At 46.5% G+C, this 18,100-nt stretch overlaps 1 protein-coding gene across 2 annotated transcripts in view; it reads right to left on the reverse strand.

The window, feature by feature from the left end:
* The window catches only part of TTC7B (tetratricopeptide repeat domain 7B), a 247,340-nt gene that overhangs the window by 201,286 nt on the left and 27,954 nt on the right, over positions 1-18,100 (reverse strand). For both annotated transcript variants that reach the window (XM_069465219.1, XM_069465218.1), the window contains exon 3: positions 17,293-17,461. In XM_069465219.1, the coding sequence (XP_069321320.1) occupies positions 17,293-17,461 (169 nt within the window). The remainder of the gene's footprint in view (positions 1-17,292; positions 17,462-18,100) is intronic.

Raw genomic sequence — 18,100 nt, forward strand, 5'->3', positions numbered from 1 at the left:
TCCACAAATTCTCACTAAGCTCCTACTGTGTGTAATGCTCTGGGCTAGGGATGGGCTTCACAGAACAGGACATGGTCTTTGCCCTTGAGAAATTCCACCTCTAGTAGAATGGAGGAGAAAGACATTTTCAAAACAATGTAAAACCTGCAGTGACTGAGACAGACATGGTATCAAAGAATTAAGAACAAGAACCTCAGCAGACCTGAACGTAAGGCTCCAGCCCCCTGAACTTTCCTTGGACCCTTTGAGTCTCTGTTTGCTTCCAAAAAGAGAACCAGTGAGGAGCCCATTCACACAAACAACATCAAATATGAATATGGGTCAGTGGCAATAAAAGGGTTCTTACTCTTCTTACAATGTCTAAATATAAACAGGAAGCTTTGACCAGCAACCTGAGATGAGCAGCCACATGCAATACAGCCTCCCACCATTTGCAGAAACTAGAATGTGAAGAGGCCAAGGAGAATCCGGGGTCTGGGATAAGCAGCAAGCAGAAGACTCGGGCTGCCGATCTCGTATGGCCCCACAGCACCCCCTCCCACAACGCCTACTCCCACGTTGCAGAAGCAAGCACTCAGCAGACTCTCCTGGCCCACCTCCACCACCCCATGCCCTCCACTCATGGACTTTTCCATAAAACTGCTTTTTTTCATTGCACCCGAAGGGATCTCAAAGCTTCAAAAAATGAAAAGCAGATTCTTGAGGGAAAAAAATGGAGCTCTTATCTTCTCTCCTGTTCTCTCTTTGCAGATGAGGAAATTCAGGCTCAAGAGAGGGTTCATGCTTTGCCCAAGGTCACCTAAGTGGTACTGGCAGAGCCCACCCCAATCCTTGACTACATGAGTTTACTACCACACCAGGTCCACAGCAGCTGCCACACAGCCCCCAAAAGACTGGGGGAATTTTCTGCCAGGGAAAAAGCAATGTCAGTGGTCATTTGTTTATCCTGCAGCTCCAGGATGACACCTAGAAGGTCATGGTCTTTAGCAAATATCCAACTCATTAAGGTTGTGATTAGATGTTGTCACTTCTATCAAGAATACTTCCAAAAATCCTCCTTGGGCTTCTACAATTCTTATTACCAGGGATTTTCTGTCCATGAAGAAAAAGGACAGAATTTGACTTCTGCTAAAGCAGGATACATATCTTTATATCCTCTTTTTAAATTATCCATGCACTGTTTTAACTTATTAAACACTTACAACTCCTATGTGAGTCTCTATAGATGCTGTTCCAGAAAACAATAAATTAGCACATTGATGGAGGTTCAGCTCCTCACTAAGAACAGCCAGGGAGGGCTGAGAGTGTAAACGCCTCGTGAAAGGCACAGCTTTCCCACCCCTCCGCCCGGAAAGGGACCTTGAGTCCCTTAGGAACTCGCTAATCCAAGGTTTTCTCCAATCCCTGAACTAGGGTTGAATCACAGAATGAACCAAATTTCAGGGACTGCAAACAGTAAACCGGCCCTGAGAGGGCAGCCGCATCCACCTGTCCTGCGGTAGGACGGCGCAGGGGCGGGGCAGGAGGACTGCGGGGCGGGGGCGGGGACGAGGAGGGGCAGGGGCGGGGCGGAGGGAGGGGGCAAACCGCGGAGGGCCTGTCCGAAGGCGCCGGGAGCAGCTCCGCGCATGCGCGGCTCTGGCACGAGCCTCGGCGAGGACGCAGCTCACGCGACCCCTGGCGGCGGCTGCCGAGACGCTGCCGGACGACCTGGGGCGGCGGCCAGCAGCGAATCCTAGCTGATGTGGCCCCAAGACAGGCATTGTGGAGGCCCCAGGAGCCGCCCTGAGGCCTTCTGTGGAACTCCGGTTTTGAACATGCCCAGAATGCCAACGTGCCCCATTGTTCAATAAAGAAGCCCCAGTGTTGTCTATGGTGCTTTTCCAAGACCTCCTGCAGTGTCCACACCGGCTCTCAAGGCAAACAAAGGCATCTCACAGCACACCAGGATCGACCTGGCTTGGCAGAATCTGCACCTGGGAGTCCCTACACAAATGCCATGCCAGCTCCCGTCTAGGAAGCCAGCGCTCGACAGCAAGGGGCTGGAAGAGGGGAGCCAGCGCTCACTCCCTCTTAAATGGGGACTCTACCCGTGACTGCCACTAAGATTGCTGTGAGGAGTATGGGAGTTAAGGGGCAAGTGTTTAGAACAGTGTTGAGAAGGAAGTTTTTTAATGCTGTAATCATATTAATAATTTACTACTGTGATTCCAGATCTGGGCACATAACAGGCTCTCAACAAACCTGAGTTCCTCCGTCTGGAGAGGCTGCGGTGAGCCCTGCAGGGGGCTGCCGTCTCTGCCTGGCTCGGGGGCCAGGACACTGTGCAGGGAGGCCCGGCCAGGGACCACAGCTTCCTGCTCTGCTGCACCGTTCCCAGCCCACTGTGGAGAGCCACATCGGTGGAGGTTCAGCTGAGCCACACTCTGACACCCTCCTTCTCCACAGAACAGTGTGTGCTCTGCTCCCGCCCCCGAGGGAGCTCTGAGCTTTCCAAATATGGATGCTTTTTTCATTCCCAAAGCGTCATGAACATTTGGGGGAAGAAAATGAACACCAGACATGGTTTGAAAATGATGGAAGCCAAGTGATGGGGTGGTGCCGGAACAAGCACCCTGCTAGGAGTTTTAAAATGTAAGACAGGAGTCTGGCCTAGGTGATCTCCTATAACCCAGCCAGCTTTGTGTGAGTCTAGGCTCTAAGAAGATCCTAGAAGTAAGCAAACAAATCCTAAGAATAAAAAAAAAAAAAAAAACCCAGCATCTGGCACACTATGCAGAAAACTGCATTAAGGAGGCCCAGAGAACACGAGCTGCAAGAGGGCAGGCCTTTTAGAGCCAAACAGCCTGAAGGACAGTCCACAAATTGAGATGATCCAGCCCAACAGTGAGTACAGGCAGAAGAGGAGTTAGAGACATATTATTTGTTTTTATATGAGGCCCAAACCAAAATCTGTTTTCATCTAAAATGGAGAGGATTTCAGAATACACTGAAAACACTGCACTTCTGCTTAAGCAACTTGTGTGTTATTCAGGTAGAGTTCATCTTTAATAGCATGCCCCTGGATGCCAGGGCAAAATGTTTAAAGAACAGATTCATCACAAGCACCCCCGTGTAGCAGGGACTGATGTCCCTGGTGCAAATGCAGGGAGACAGAGCAGCTTAGACATGACACAGCCTCAGTGCCCAACTCAGAGCAAGCATTCACATATTTGCTGATTTCATGAATTAATTAATTATACAGTCTAGTTTGAGACAGGCAAGTGGCAGATGTGAAATAATTAAACAAAAACTGAATGCCAAATTAGATGGTACTAACTATAAATAGAGGTGGAATCAGAGGAAGAAGAGATTGGCATGGACAAACAGAGCTGGAGAGGTCTGTATGCAACAACGGGAGTCACCAAGGATGGACTCAGCACAGGCAAGAAGGAATAACTCCCACTGGGAGGCAGAAGACATGCAGAGATAGGGAGTGGGCCTAGTAGGGGTGAGGGAAGGTGGGCGGGAAGGCAGGCAGCCTGGAGCAGAGCGTGGGTGGGACAGAGCAGGACACATGGCTGCTGGCCTGGCAAGACTAGGACATGTCCTCCAGAACCTGGAGAAATGCATGGGCCACCTAGACCGGCTATGGTTAGCAGAAGGACTTGAACCCGAGCTTCACGCAAGAGGGATAAGATGACTCTTATTTCGGTCAGCTCTTGATTATCTCAGTGTGGATTTTGCCACGATACATTTAAACCTCAGATGAACTTTTCCTGACACTCAGGCCAATGTCTCCTTACAGTCTTCACCACATTTTAACATCACCCTGAGAATACACATCTGCCACAAATATACAAATGCTTCTGTGTTTCAGGCACACTGTAAACCCCAGAGGAAATCTCTGTGTCATCTGTGTCCTTCCTCCCCTTCATTAGCCCAGAACGCTGGTGGGCATTCTGCCAACAGGTAGAGCTCCCCTGTTGCTAGCAGGGGTCTTGAGGGGCTCCAGGCTCAGTCCTTGTCCTCCTCACTTGCTGTGGTCCTCCAAAGGAGCTTCAGCCACTCCTGAGTTTTAACCAAATCCTACACCTATGTGCATACAATTCCTAAATCCTGACCAATAACCCAATAGCTGAGAAACCCTTATGCAGAGCAGCAGCCCCAGAATTCCAATGGTTCCCTAGACAGCACCCTCTTGTGGACACAGAGATTTCAACACGCTCATCCAACCCAGTATCTTCCCACCCTCCAAGGAAAATTGGCTCCTCCTCCTGTAATCCCCACCTAGTTTAACAACATCATTTCCTGCCCTATGAAGTAAGCTAAAAATCTCACAGTCATCTTCATTCTTCCCTCAACCAGCTTCCCACGCCAGCTTCCCCCACCACACAGCTGTCTCCATGGCCTACTGCTGTTCTTTCAAATGCCTCTTGATTCTGACTTGCCTGCCCTGTCCTGGTTCAGCCCTTTGTATTTGGAATCTAGGCTTTTGCAATACCTCTGATACCTGTCAGCATCCAGCTGGGATAAAGGAAGCACTCTATTTCTTTCAAATAAAGAGAACTGAATGTATGGAATTGTCTGCATAGGGGATGAAAGAGTAAGAGGCCAAACAGGATGGTTTTGCATCTCAGAATACCCAACCGCAGGAAGCCACTCACATCCCTAAGGCTGGAGAGGACAGGGGGAGGAGGCAGTTTTAAAAGCCCAGAAGCTGGGGCCATTGGGTGAGAGCTGGAACCCAGCAGAAGCTCCCTGATGGGAGCTAAAACCACAGAGAGAGGTTCCGTCTGATAGGAGCTGGAGCAACTGAAGAGACATCACCGCTGATAACGGTGCTGCCTGAGGCAGAGGGAGACACCCTGGCTTCTCTCTCCTGCTGCCCTCCAGTTACCTACCAGTGCCTCCTGTTGGCCAAACCCAGGCAGAAACCAACTGACCTGGGCACCTGGGAAACAGCCTGCAGAAGTCAGGCCCCAGGAAATGCAGAACAATAGACAGAAAGGGCCCAAAGCCAGCTCATCCTCTCAACCAGTCTCCTTCCCTAGAATCTTTAATTCCTTCTAATCTCGTCTCCACTCTGTGCTAGAAAGATCTTTCTTGCTTATGAACTTAATTAAGTCATTTCTCCTGCTTAAAACTTGGCAATGGTTGGCAGTTTCCTGGCAGAAAAAAATAGAACTTGCCCACCAGGCTGATTCACCAATTAATTGTAAATATAGGAAGTGCTCCTTCCCCTGACTATGACAGCTATGGGTTTGCTCTGTAACATGGATGAGCTGCTACTCAAGTATTACAGTGGAACAGAATAGAGACGACTACTCAAAATCATCCATCCTCAAACTGGGAACTAACTAAGGATGACTACCTTCTGGCTAGGGTTATTTGCCATGATCGTGAGGCTCAGGGCTCCAATGAAAAGATACCATGCAGAAAACTAGGGAGAGCAAGTAAAAGCTACTAAAATCTATTAGAACATCAGAGTACCAAAGGATTGAATTAGTAACCAAACAACTTCTATAAAGATGGCTTTCCTGGTAAATTCTACCAAATATTTAAAGAAGAATCAACGCCAGTCCTTCACAAACTCTTCCAAAAAGTAGAAGAGGAGGGGACACTTCACAACTCATCCTGTGACACCAGTATTAAATCGATACCAAAACCAAAAACATCATAAGAAAACCACCAATATCCATTCCGAAGATAGACGTAAAAATTCTCAACACACGGAACCCAGCAACATATAAAATAAAATCATATACCGTGACCAAATGGGATTTATTTCAGGAATGCAAAGCTGGTTTAACATATGAAAATAAATCAATGTAAAACACTATATTTAAAAAATAAAGCACAAAATTGCATGAATAATACAGAAAAAAGCATTAGACAATATTTAATAACTTTTGATGAAAAAAACACTCAACAAACTAGAAATAAAAGAGAATTTCTTCAAGTTGATAAAGGCCTTCTATGAAAAAAATCCACAGCTAACATCATACTCAATGGTGAAAGACTGAAAGCTTTCCCCTTAAAACAAAAATATCTACTCCGGTCATTTCTATTCAACATTGTACTAGAGTTACTAGCCAATGCAATTAGGCAACAAAAAGCAACCAAAGCATCCAAATTAGAAATTAAGAGTAAAACTATCTTTATTTGCAGATGACATGATCTCACATATAAAACCCTTAATAATCCACACACACAAAAATTAGAGCTAATAAATGAGTTCAGCAAAGTTGCAGGGTATAAGATCAATACACAAAAATCAGCTGTATGTCTATACACTAGCAGTGAGCAATCTGAAAATGAAATTACGTAAACAATTTCACTCACAATAACATCGAAAGGAATAAAATACTTAGGATAAATTTTACAAAATGAATGGAAGACTTGTATACCAAAGAACTATAAAACATTTTTGAAAGAAATCAAAGAAAACATCCTATGTTCATGGGTTGGAAAACCTAATATTAAGATGGCAATAGTCCTCAAATTGATCTACAGATTGAACACAATCCCTACAAAATATTATTTCCTACACTAATTTACAATCTGATCCTAAGGTTTCTATGGAAATACAAGGGACTCAGAAAGGCTAACACAATCTTGAAAATCTTGAAAAAGATGAACAAATTTGGAGTACTCACACTTCCCAAACTCAAAACTTACTACAAAGCCACAGTAATAAGACAGTGTGGTACTGGCATAAGGACAGACATACAGACCAATAGAATAGAATTGAGAGTCCAGAAATAAACACATTTATGCTCGATTGATTTTCAACAAGGATGCCAAGACAGTGCAATAGGGAAAGAATAATCTTTTCAATATAAGGTGCTGGAACAACTGGAGATCCACATGCAAAAGAATGAGGTTGGATCCTAACCTCACAAATGTATACAAAAATTAACTCAAAATGGATCAGAGACCTAAATTTAAGAGTTAAAACAATAAAACTCTTAGAAGAAATCACAGGAGTAAATTTTCGTAACCTTGCTTAGGCAATGGTTTCTTAGATATAAAACTAAAAGCGAAAAAGCAGTAAGAGAAAATAACCTAGACTTAATCAAAATTAAAAACACTTGCATTTCAAAAGATACCATTAAGAAAGTGAAAAGATAATCTACAGAATGGCAGCAAATACTTATAAACTATATAACTGTAACAGGACTTGTATCTAGAATATATAAAAAACTATTACAATTCAAAAATAGAAAGACCAATAGCCCAATTAAAAAATGAGCAAAAAATCTGAATAGACATTTCTCCAAAGAAAATATACAAATAGCCAATAAGCACATGAAAAATTGTTCAATATCAGTAGTCATTGCATAGAGAAATGCAAATAAAAACCACAATGAGATACCACTTCACACACTTTAGGATGGCTACAACCAAAGGACAGATAATAACAAGTGTTGATGAGGATGTGGAGAAACGGGAATCTTCATGCAGGTGAAGCTGCTTTGGAAAACAGTTCGTAGTTCCTCAAAGTTAAACTCAGAGTTACCACATGACCCAGTGACTCCACTTCTAGCTACATATCCAAGAGAAGTGAAAACACATGTCCATCCAACATCTTGTACACAAATGTTCATAGCAGCACTATTCATAATAGCCAAATGGTAGAAACAACCCACTGTCCATAAAGTGATGAATGGATTAACAAAATGTGCAAAAGTAGTATATCCATACAATGGAATATTATTCAGTCATAAAAAGGAATGATACACATGCTCCAACATGTAAGAACCTTGAAAACATCATGCTAAGTTAGAGAAGCCAGATACAAAATGTCAAATATTATATGATTATGTTTATATCAAATGTCTAAAATAGGCAAATCTATAGAGACAGGATGTAGATTAGTGATTAACTAGGGCTGTGGGGCAGGGGTGGGGGTTCAGGAAATAAGAAGTGACTACTAATGAGGTTTCTTTTCTGGGGTGATGAAAATTTTCTGAAATTGATTGTGGTGATAGTTGTACAACTTTGGATATACTAAAAACCACTGAACTGTGCACTTTAAAAGGCTGAGTTTTATGGTATGTGAATTATATATTAATAAATCTGTTATTTAGCCGGGCGCGGTGGCTCACGCCTGTAATACTAAATCCTAGCACTCTGGGAGGCCAAGGCGGCAGTATTGTTTGAGCTCAGGAGTTCAAGACCAGCCTGAGCAAGAGCGAGACCCCATTTCTACTGGAAAAAAAAAAAGAAAGAAATTAGCTGGACATGATCTCTGTTAGGTGATCTATGTTCTGCTCACTGCCTGTTGCTTCTGATCCCAGAAGTGTGATAAAGAGGCAGTGGCCATTGTTGCTGCACCTCCCCTCATTGTTGCAAGCCCCCTCCCCAACCAACAGAAGTGACTTCCAGGGAATTGAAAGGGCAGGTAACCTTCCCTCCCACCCCATTTTTGTCTTTTTTCTCTTTGGGGAGACAAACATTCAAGAGTAGGACATTCAAAGGCAACTACTTATGTGGGTAAAATTAGATGGTTGACCAGACATTCCAAGGGAAAAAAGAGATTCAGAGAGGGCCTGAGAAGACCCTAAGTATGCACCTCAAGCTGATCCTGGGCACAGAGACAGCCTACAACAATTAGAAAAATAAACAAAAATAATAACAATAAGCAGCAAACCCTGAAGAAGGGGGAGAATCCTATTTCCAGAGTTACACTGTTAGATTCAAATGTCTACTTTTCAACAACAAAAAAAAATCAGAAGGCATACAACAAAACAGGAAATATAGCCCATTCAGAGGAAAAACATAAATCAACAGAAACTGTCCTTGAGAAAGACCTGAGAGCAGATATTGAGATCCATAGACACAAATAGATTGAAAGTAAAAGGAAGGAAAAATATATTCCATGCAAATAGTAACCAAAAGAGAGCAGAGGTGGCTATACTAATATCTTTTTTTAAAATCAAAAAGGTTACAAGAGGCCGGGCGCGGTGGCTCACGCCTGTAATCCTAGCACTCTGGGAGGCCAAGGCAGGTGGATCGCTCGAGGTCAGGAGTTCGAGACCAGCCTGAGCAGCAGCGAGACCCCCATCTCTACTAAAAATAGAAAGAAATGATTTGGACAGCTAAAAATCTATATAGAAAAAATTAGCCGGGCATGGTGGCACATGCCTGTAGTCCCAGCTACTTGGGAGGCTAAGGCAGGAGGATCCCTTCAGCCCAGGAGTTTGAGGTTGCTATGAGCTAGGCTGATGCCACAGCACTCTAGCCTGGGCAACAGAGTGAGACTGTCTCAAAAAAAAAAAAAAAAAACCTGTTTTCAAAAACATTTAATGACATGGAGAAAGAACTGTATGCACACATGTACACATATATACATATATTGAAAAAAGAACATAAAGTAGGATGGATAGCACAATCCCAATTATGTATACTATATATAGTATATATGTTATATATATATAATATATATATATTTAACAGTGGTTAACTAGCTCAAGTGGCAGTATAGTACCTGATTTTATTAATAAATATTAAGTATATATAATATAAATATATATTTTTTTCTCCTTATTTGCTAAATATTAATAGTCTATACTCAACACACAACTGAAGAATAAATGTGCATTTTTAAATCAAAGGGATTCCATTCAGTGTTGGCCAGAATGAGAGGAGGCCGGTGCCTCACACTGCAGGAAGGAAAGCACACAGGTATAGCCCTTCTGCGGGGCAATCTGGAAATACTTCTCTTTTGACCCAGAAACTGTACTTCTGGCAAGCTCTCCTGCGGAAATCATGAAAAACAGGCACAAAGACCAGGCTGAGAGGGTGCTCGTCACAGCCTGGTGTGTAACAGAGAAAAGCTGCAAACAACCTACACATCCAAAAATAGAGGCTTTTGAGTTATTTAGACTATACCTCATCCATACAGTGAAATGTTATACAGCTGCTAAAATGTTGCAGAAATCTATCTACTGTCATGAAACGTGTTTATAATCTGTAGTGAAGTGGAAAAAGCAGATCACCAAGCAGCATATGGGGTATTAAATATAATCCCATTTTAATTTTAAAAAATCCACACATATGATAAGCACAGAGAAGATATGGAAGGAAATGCACTAGCGTTAACAGCAATTGCCCCTGGGTAGATGGGGTAATAGATACTTTTGTGTTCTTCTGACTATTCTGCATTTCTGGATTTTATATAACACATATTTCGTGCACATTAAGAGTAACAAAATAAAACGGGTTGTGGGGGGACAGGACAAGAGATCCAGGGACAGCTGACCGCAGGGATAGCTAGAAGCACCACAGGCTCCCCCAGCTCAGGAATGTGGCAGGCAGTGCCTGCAGGGACCGCGGGAGGACAAGACTCACAGCCACCTCTGCTTCCAGCCTCTGTTGGACATGAGGTCAGACTATACAATCCCCTTCCACTGAACTTGGCTTTATATATTTCAAAGCATCTTCCCATTTTGTCTTATTTAGTCTTCTCAGTACTCTTGTGAGAGTATTACTAGCTCCATTTTGTAGATAAGAAAAGTGAGACTTAGATTAAATTACTCTCATCACAGAATAGAATCAAGGATTTGCAGGTTAGCTGACACCAGAATCTCATCAACACCATCCCCACTCCAAAGGAGGGAATATGCTCCAACTGAGGGGCAGCTCATTAAGGTCTCGCTTTGAATCCCATCTCACCTCTGAAGTGTGGCTCTCCACCCCTCTGCAGGGAATGATACCCCTATGGCACAGGATGGTTCTCAGGACAGGTGCAATCATGCGGGTAAATCACCTGGCACCATGCCTGACTCTCGGGAAGGGCTCAATAACTGCTAATCCAAAGGGAGCCCTCAACTCCCAGTGCAGCTGAATTCTGAGGCAGCTGTGACTGCTAGCAAGACTTCCATAACTGGGAATAATGTCGGACTTCGTGCAATTTCCACGGCCCAGCTCTGGCCCTCTTTTTGAGGCCAAAGAAGATAAGTCTTCCTTCCTCCAAGAGCCCTCCACACATGAGGACGCTCCACCACCCTGGAGACTGCTCTTCCCCTACAAGCCCCATTCCTTCAGCATTTATCTGCCTCACATGGTCTGGTCCCATGGCCATCTTCAGTCCACAGTGACCCTGTTACAGAGCTGTCACCTGGCTCTTCCCCAATTTTCACTTCTCTTTTTTCCCTGCAGTGGCGACCTCAAAGGAGAAGAGAAAATAAATGGCCCTGGGCCTATATGATGAGAGGGCTCCCATTTCAGAGGAGGCGCTGTTGTAGACATCTGTCATGGACATTTGCCCGTCCTCTGAGTCTCTCTTCATCACAGCCTTCATGCTGGGCCTACACCAGTCACAGGACATGTCTCTGGTGACTAATTCAAGGATGGGAATGTGATCCAGAACCTGGCTGGGATTTCTGAGGATCACACCTAAGAGAATCGCTGCTCCACTCACCTGGAGGCTGAGATGGGAACCAACAGGACAGAAGGTGACCCGAGAGACAGACAGAAAGGACTCATGTCTGTGAGCCCTGAATCCAGCTGCCACTAAAGACAGTTTGGGTTATCTTTCACCTACGATGAAAGGGCCCTAAGCCACAGATCTTGCCAGAACTGGAAAATGTGTCTTCAGCTTGGGCTGGGCGTTCGGCCCTCCATAGACCATTCACCCCCTCTGCATATGCCCCAGGTAGGAGCTTTGGCCCTGCCCCAGAAAGCCCTGTGGGATGGAGTTTTTGTTGCCGACTTGGATTTGCACTGCCCCCTCCACCCTGTCTGTCAACAGAACACACACTTTCGTTCCATCTGCCAAGCAGCTGGCTGGGCCTGGGCAGAGAGGATGATGTGGGAAAGTTCTCCAGCTTCCCCTGACCACAGGGTCCTCCCATCCTGCAACATCAACAACTTTCCCTTCCCTAAGCAGGACTGCAGACCCCTGATCTTCCCCTAAATATTTCCACCTAAACATATTGATCCCAGATCCCACATCCTGCCAGATGAAGCAGATCCACTGAGGCACCAATGTGTTCATGGGGAAGAAAGCCAGCCTCTCCCCTCTCCCCACAACTGGGTATTGCCTGGGGCATCTGAAGAGATCTATCCATTTGGGGTCAAACCCAAGGGATATTTAAGAATAAAAATCACTAACATTCGTTGATTTGCCAGGCACTGTGCTAAGTGCTTTACAGGTATTCACTCATTCCCTGCAACAACCCTATAATAATGCATTAACACTAGCATCTCCATTTTACAGATGCAAAAACCAAGACCTAGTGAGGTGGAAGTAATCTGCCCAAGACCCTGTAGCTAACAAGTAGACAAAGCCAGAGGTCAAACTCGGGCAGTCTGACTCCAAAGCCCCGTGCTCTTAACCATCGCATCAGAGGGGAAATTTCCCACCCGGGAGCAGAGAGGAATAGAGAAGACTGCGGAGGGTCTGTAAAGCTCCCCACGTGGCGCCCTCACCTGGGCACGGAGGTCCTGCAGCTCAACAGAAAAGTTTCCCACCAAGAAACATCTCCTGTCCTGGCCCTGTGTGACATGGGGCAAGTCCCTTCCCCTCCCGGCACAGTCTCCCCACTGGAAAATAGCACATTTGTATGGAAGACGATTGTGAAAGTCCCATTTACTCTCTGGAGCCGGTCCTTCTCTGCTTTGGTACCATGCAATCTGGAAAGGGAGTTAACTCCACTTGCTGTTTGCAGGGTCATAATTTCCCTCCTCCGGGACACTGATCTCCACAAGCCTCGTGGTCCTGAACGCCGCTTTTCTTTCACCTGAGTGCAAGCTACTTCTCTCCTTGCACCCTCTAACAGGTTCCACCTGTGTCAGAGACCCTGCTCTAATGGACAGGTGTGATCAGAGGGTTACATACCCTGCAAACTCCTCTCTTCTTTTTCCCAGGTGCCTGGTGGCTTTGGTCCTATGAATAACTTCTCACTGATGGACTGTTAGCAAAACTGATGTGTGTTACTTCCACTCACACTAGACATCACTCTCTTGTCCCCTTTCCATGAGCTGCAACATGCCAGCAACCCAGCTTCAATCACACAGATGCGGACGGCTCCTGAGGAACAGTAACTTCAGGGTGAACAGAGATGCCCCACCAGCCCTGACCAGTTGGACTGTTACAGGACTTGCTCACACTGGAGCTGATATATTTTTGATCCCTTTATTACAGTAAGGTATAAATACTCAGGCTATTTATAAAGGCCATCTCTAGCCATTTCCAGCTCCTGCTGTCCTAGATGCAGACAGTTACCCTGTGTCCAGCAGACCTAAGTCCCAATGTAGACGGTGGCCATCTTTCTACCGTTCCCAGCCTCCCTCTATGAGAGAAGAACATCAGTGGCCACTCAGTATCCCTGAGATTTCCTTAATCTGTATCCCAGATCAAATTCCTCTTTTCGCTTGATTAACCCAATGCTACCAGCAGCTAAAGAGCTTCTATTCTTCTATTCCCATTCTCTGTTTCTCTACTTAGATTTAAGAGATAGGAGGAAAGGTGGGGAGGAGGAGTTGAGATCGACTTTGGAAGTCTCAGATAAGAGCAATGAACTGAAATGTACAACCTTCGGGAAAGAGGTCCATGGCTCTGATACGGTGTGATGTCAGCAGGCTCTTACAGGTACTCCCCCATGACAGGCAGGGAAGGGCACTGCACCATCATAAAATGCTCAGCATGTTACCTACAGGCAAAGAAAACACACCTGACCATGGCAGCCTAGGAGCCAAGGCACCCAGATTCCTCTGAATTACATGACGGGCATCTGGGTAGAAATCCAAACAAGGGAATCTTTACAAATTTCATTCAATAACTGAGCAATTATGTGCCAAACACTGTGCAAAGCTCCGAGGATGGCAAATGAGCAAGGCAGGATTCTTCCTTTAGAGGAACTCATAGACTGGCAGGGGCCACCTGATCACTCTGATATGTTTCTCACATAATTCTAATCCCCTCTGCTATCATAGCATCAAATATGATCGACTCTGAATGCATGAGTCCCAGAGGGCTTCAGAGAAGACAGGACGTGTGAGCTCGAAGGACAGAACTTACAGGAGGAAACCTAGGCCAGGTTCAGGAGTGAAGGCAGAGGAACTGGTGGGTGGGGCTGAGAAGAGGGTGCAGGTACAAATCCAGGGCATTCTCTAATGACCTGAATGTCTCCTCCCTGAAGAAACATCACCTGGCCCAAGCAACCTCCAGTCCATGTGCCAATAGAGCAGAGCGATTAAGAACATGGCTTCAGACCGAGTCCCTTTCTGCCACTCAGGGGAGCGTGGCTCTGGAACCAGTCTCTGAGGTCAAGTCCTGGCCCGACTGCTTCCCAGCTGTAGGACCCTGGGCAGGCTTCCCTAACCTCCCTGTGTCCCAGGTTCTTGTCTGTGAAATGGAAAGAATAATGGTGCTTACCCCATAGGTGGTGGTGAAGAATGAATGAGGTACAGATAAAGGCCACAGCGCCTGGCACACAGGGATCTCTCAGGACACCTTAGCCACTGATCTCATTCCTAGTAACCACACTGCTCTCATCTCTCTTCTGTCAACTACAGCTCTGGAGGGTTAAAGAGACAGTAAAGCCCCCAACATGGTGCTGGCCCCACTGAATGATGCTTCCGATTCCCGATAAGTGAAGGTTAATGTTACCTGGCCAGAGAGGGGCTCTGGCTGAAAACCCTGGTTTTCTCAGACCTCAGGTCACCAGGGAAAAGGTGGGGTGACCTAAGAAACCGTGCAGGTCATCCTGCTGCCTACAGCACTGCGCAGGTAGCACCGGGAGGGACGTGGCCTGGGTGCTTGCCCACCCGGGGGGCAGCCGCCACTCAGCTGCTGCCTGGTCTTGCCCTGGGAGGAGGATGAAGGGACAGCACTTTCCTTCTTTCCAAAGAAGCCAGAAAGCCAAATGTTTAATTGGATGGTCCAGATTTTGAAATGTTAGCAACGAACTCAAAAGGATTGGAAACGCTGAGCCAACTAAACAAGCCCTGTCTCGGGCAGCCTGCAGGCCGGCAGTGCGGACGCTGTGCTGATTCAAGGCTGCTTCAGACACCACATGCATGGACTCCCTTGTCAGCAGTATCCCCTCGAAAATTCTCAAGGACCCTGGTGAAGAAAGACCCAAGAATATTCCTACACAGACATAGAACCAAGGGCCTATCTCTGGGCATCTCCATGAATTGGGCTCATAATTTCTCTCTGTTAGTGCAAGTCACTCCTAGTACCCTACTCCCCGCCCAACACTTACCTCTTCAGCTGACGTTTATATCATGCTCACTAGGAGCCGGCGCTGACTGAAGCATTTGACCTACGCTACCTCATGTAATCCTTAATGACAATCCAACGTGACACACAGAGGCTCAGGAACTTGCACAAGGTCAGAGACTGGGTGGGGCCCAGGCAGACGGTTCAGGGTTGGCACTCACAACCACCACTCTACACCACCTCTCACCGGGCCCACCAGGCTCTTGGGGGCCTGGGTTCCCTGGACTGGCAGCCACTTCCTCCAGGCAAAAGTGACCCTTCCCTCTCCCTGCATACATGTGACTCTACGTGTAGCCACAGAAGTCAGAAACTAGCCAGACCTAGGTCTCTCACGAGCCAGCAGGTGTCCCAACAGCCAAGAGTCGCAACCTCATGGCTAGGGTCCCACTGCTGGCCACGCATCACCCAGGGCCAGACTCAGGGACCAAGTCTCCTGTCCTCACTGCCTGCCTGTCATGGCAGCCACAAGACTGAGCTGGTAGTACCACTGCAGACAGTCTACCTCCATTATACTATCTCAGAGCAAATACTAAGACCTGAGCTCTGGGAGCTAAGCAGGCCCCAGAGCCACCTCCCACCCCCAACTAGCAAGCCAGCTCCTGGCTACAACCCACCAGGCCCCAAGCCAGGTAGTGATCGGAAATTACCAGATGAAGCATTGCCCTCATTCCAGACTATCATTCCTAGTCCTCCCCCCCACCCCACACACACTCCTCCGAGAAGCCTAAGGCGTGTGAGGTGGCTGAATGAGCACCAGGGAGAGAAGAGGAAAGCTGTGTGGCAAAGACTCCAGCACACTCAACAGTTCAGACAGATGCAAACAAAAGCCAGACGCTCTCGGACCCCAGGGCAGCCTCAAAGGAGTGTGCCCATGAAACTGCCAGAATGCTCTGTCAACAGCATCTTTTCCCGGCCCACGGGGATGTTTAGAAGATTAATTAGAGCAGCCTGGCAGTACTCAAGGCTCCCCAGGGAACTGGGTGGACCCATCATTTCCATGCAAAAGCTCTTAAGAAGTGTGCTGCGAGCTGGGTCTTTGTTCCACGCTGCACAGGTGACTGAGGCAGACAGACTGGGCCACCTGCAGCCCCCACACCTCAGCCACAGAGCTCTGGCAGACCGTCACTGCTGTTCTGACGGTCAAGCCACCCAAGCCCTGCCCTCTGTGCCAGCCACAGTCAGTCACAATGCCTGGCTTGGACAGCAGGTGGCAGGACAGATGGCAGCTGCTTCAGACTGTCCACTTCTGCGTGGCCTCAGGAAGTCCTGTTCGAAGTGTTCCTCCTCCTCTAGGAAGGCTTCCTGGCCCTGCTGGCCTATAGTGACCTCTCCTGTCTATGAAAAGGTGTTACCTATGCCTGGATTTTAACATGTGCTGCCTGTTTGGGGTTGACATTTTAAAACATCATGTATTAAGCATTTAGTATGTGGCAGGTACTCTGTTGAGTGCTTTACATCCATTATTTGACTTAATCCTCATAATGACTCCATGAAGTGGATATGATTATGCCCATAGCAGCCTGGAAAGGTCAAATAATCCGTGTTCCTGCCTGTCCATCATTTCTCTTTCCCATGGGACTGATTCTCTCACCCTAGAGTACAAACTCCCCCACGGCAGTACAGATGACATTTACACTTTCCTCCACCCGCTGAACAGGTACACAGGTAACCACTGGAGGACTGACTGCTACTGTGATTGCCACGTATCAACCAACTAGCCTCAATCAACCCAGGTGGCATTAATGAATAACAACACTGTTGGCCACGTGGCCAAGTGACTACATGATATGAATCCCTTATATGCTGGGCAGTATCATAATTACGAAGAAAAGTCCCTGCTTACGTTGCAAAATAACTATCAAGAAACTTTGCTGAAATGCTTTTCCTTCATTTTCGTCAGTGATAATCAAAGAACTGAGGCTCTGAGGAAAGAATGTGTTGCTGGGCCTAACGTCACCCAGTAGGTGCAGCGGGGCCCATCCCAGCCCCTCACGGGGAACTGCCAAGGGCCAGGGGTCGAGCAGGAGGCTCTGCTGGCCCCAAAGAGCACGACACGGAGGGGGAAGCACGGACCTCACCTTTGGTAGCGTAGGCTTCTGCGATCACCCGCAGCCTGTACGGAGCGGAGGACGTCAGGGGCAAGTCATCCAGGCCCACCCGGGCATAAATGTTCAGAGCTTCTTTATAATCTCCTTCCACATAATTCAACTTGGCCATGATCAGATTGGATTCTTGTAGGAATTCTGACTGGAAGGAAAAGAAGAGAAAAAGCCATTTTCCTACAATATTGTGCATGATACTCCCTCAGGCCTGGCCATCTGCTGCTGTAAAACCCCACAGTCCCCGCGACAGAAACTTGATCACGAATGTTCACAGCACAGTATCACTCACAGTAGCCAAAAGGTGGAAGCAACCCAGGTGTCCATCAGAATGTGAGCTAGCCGTAAAATGGAAGGTTAACTCCGTCATAATAAGGAAGTACTGATACATGGATGAACCCCAAAACGCTATGGCAAGAGAAAAAGCCAGTCACAAAAGGCCACATATTGTGTGATTCCTTTTATATGAAATGTCGAGAATAGTCAAATCTATAGAGTCAGAAAATAGATTAGTGTTTGCCTAGGGCTGGAGGAATGGGGGAGTGGGAGGTGGCTGCTAATGGTTACGGGGTTTCTCTTGGGGGTGATAAAAATGTTCTAGAATTGATTGTGGTGATGGTTGCACAATTTCATGAATATGCTAAAAATCACTAAATTGGATACTTTGGGGAAATTATATGGCATGTGAATTATATTTTAATAAAGCTGCTGTGAAAAAACCCAAACAAAACATAAACACTGCAGCTCCCCACAGGCCTCTGCACTGGGCCGGGCCAAGGGTGGAAGG

The sequence above is a fragment of the Eulemur rufifrons genome, chromosome 2 (assembly GCF_041146395.1).
Source record: "Eulemur rufifrons isolate Redbay chromosome 2, OSU_ERuf_1, whole genome shotgun sequence".
NCBI classification, from domain to species: domain Eukaryota; kingdom Metazoa; phylum Chordata; class Mammalia; order Primates; family Lemuridae; genus Eulemur; species Eulemur rufifrons.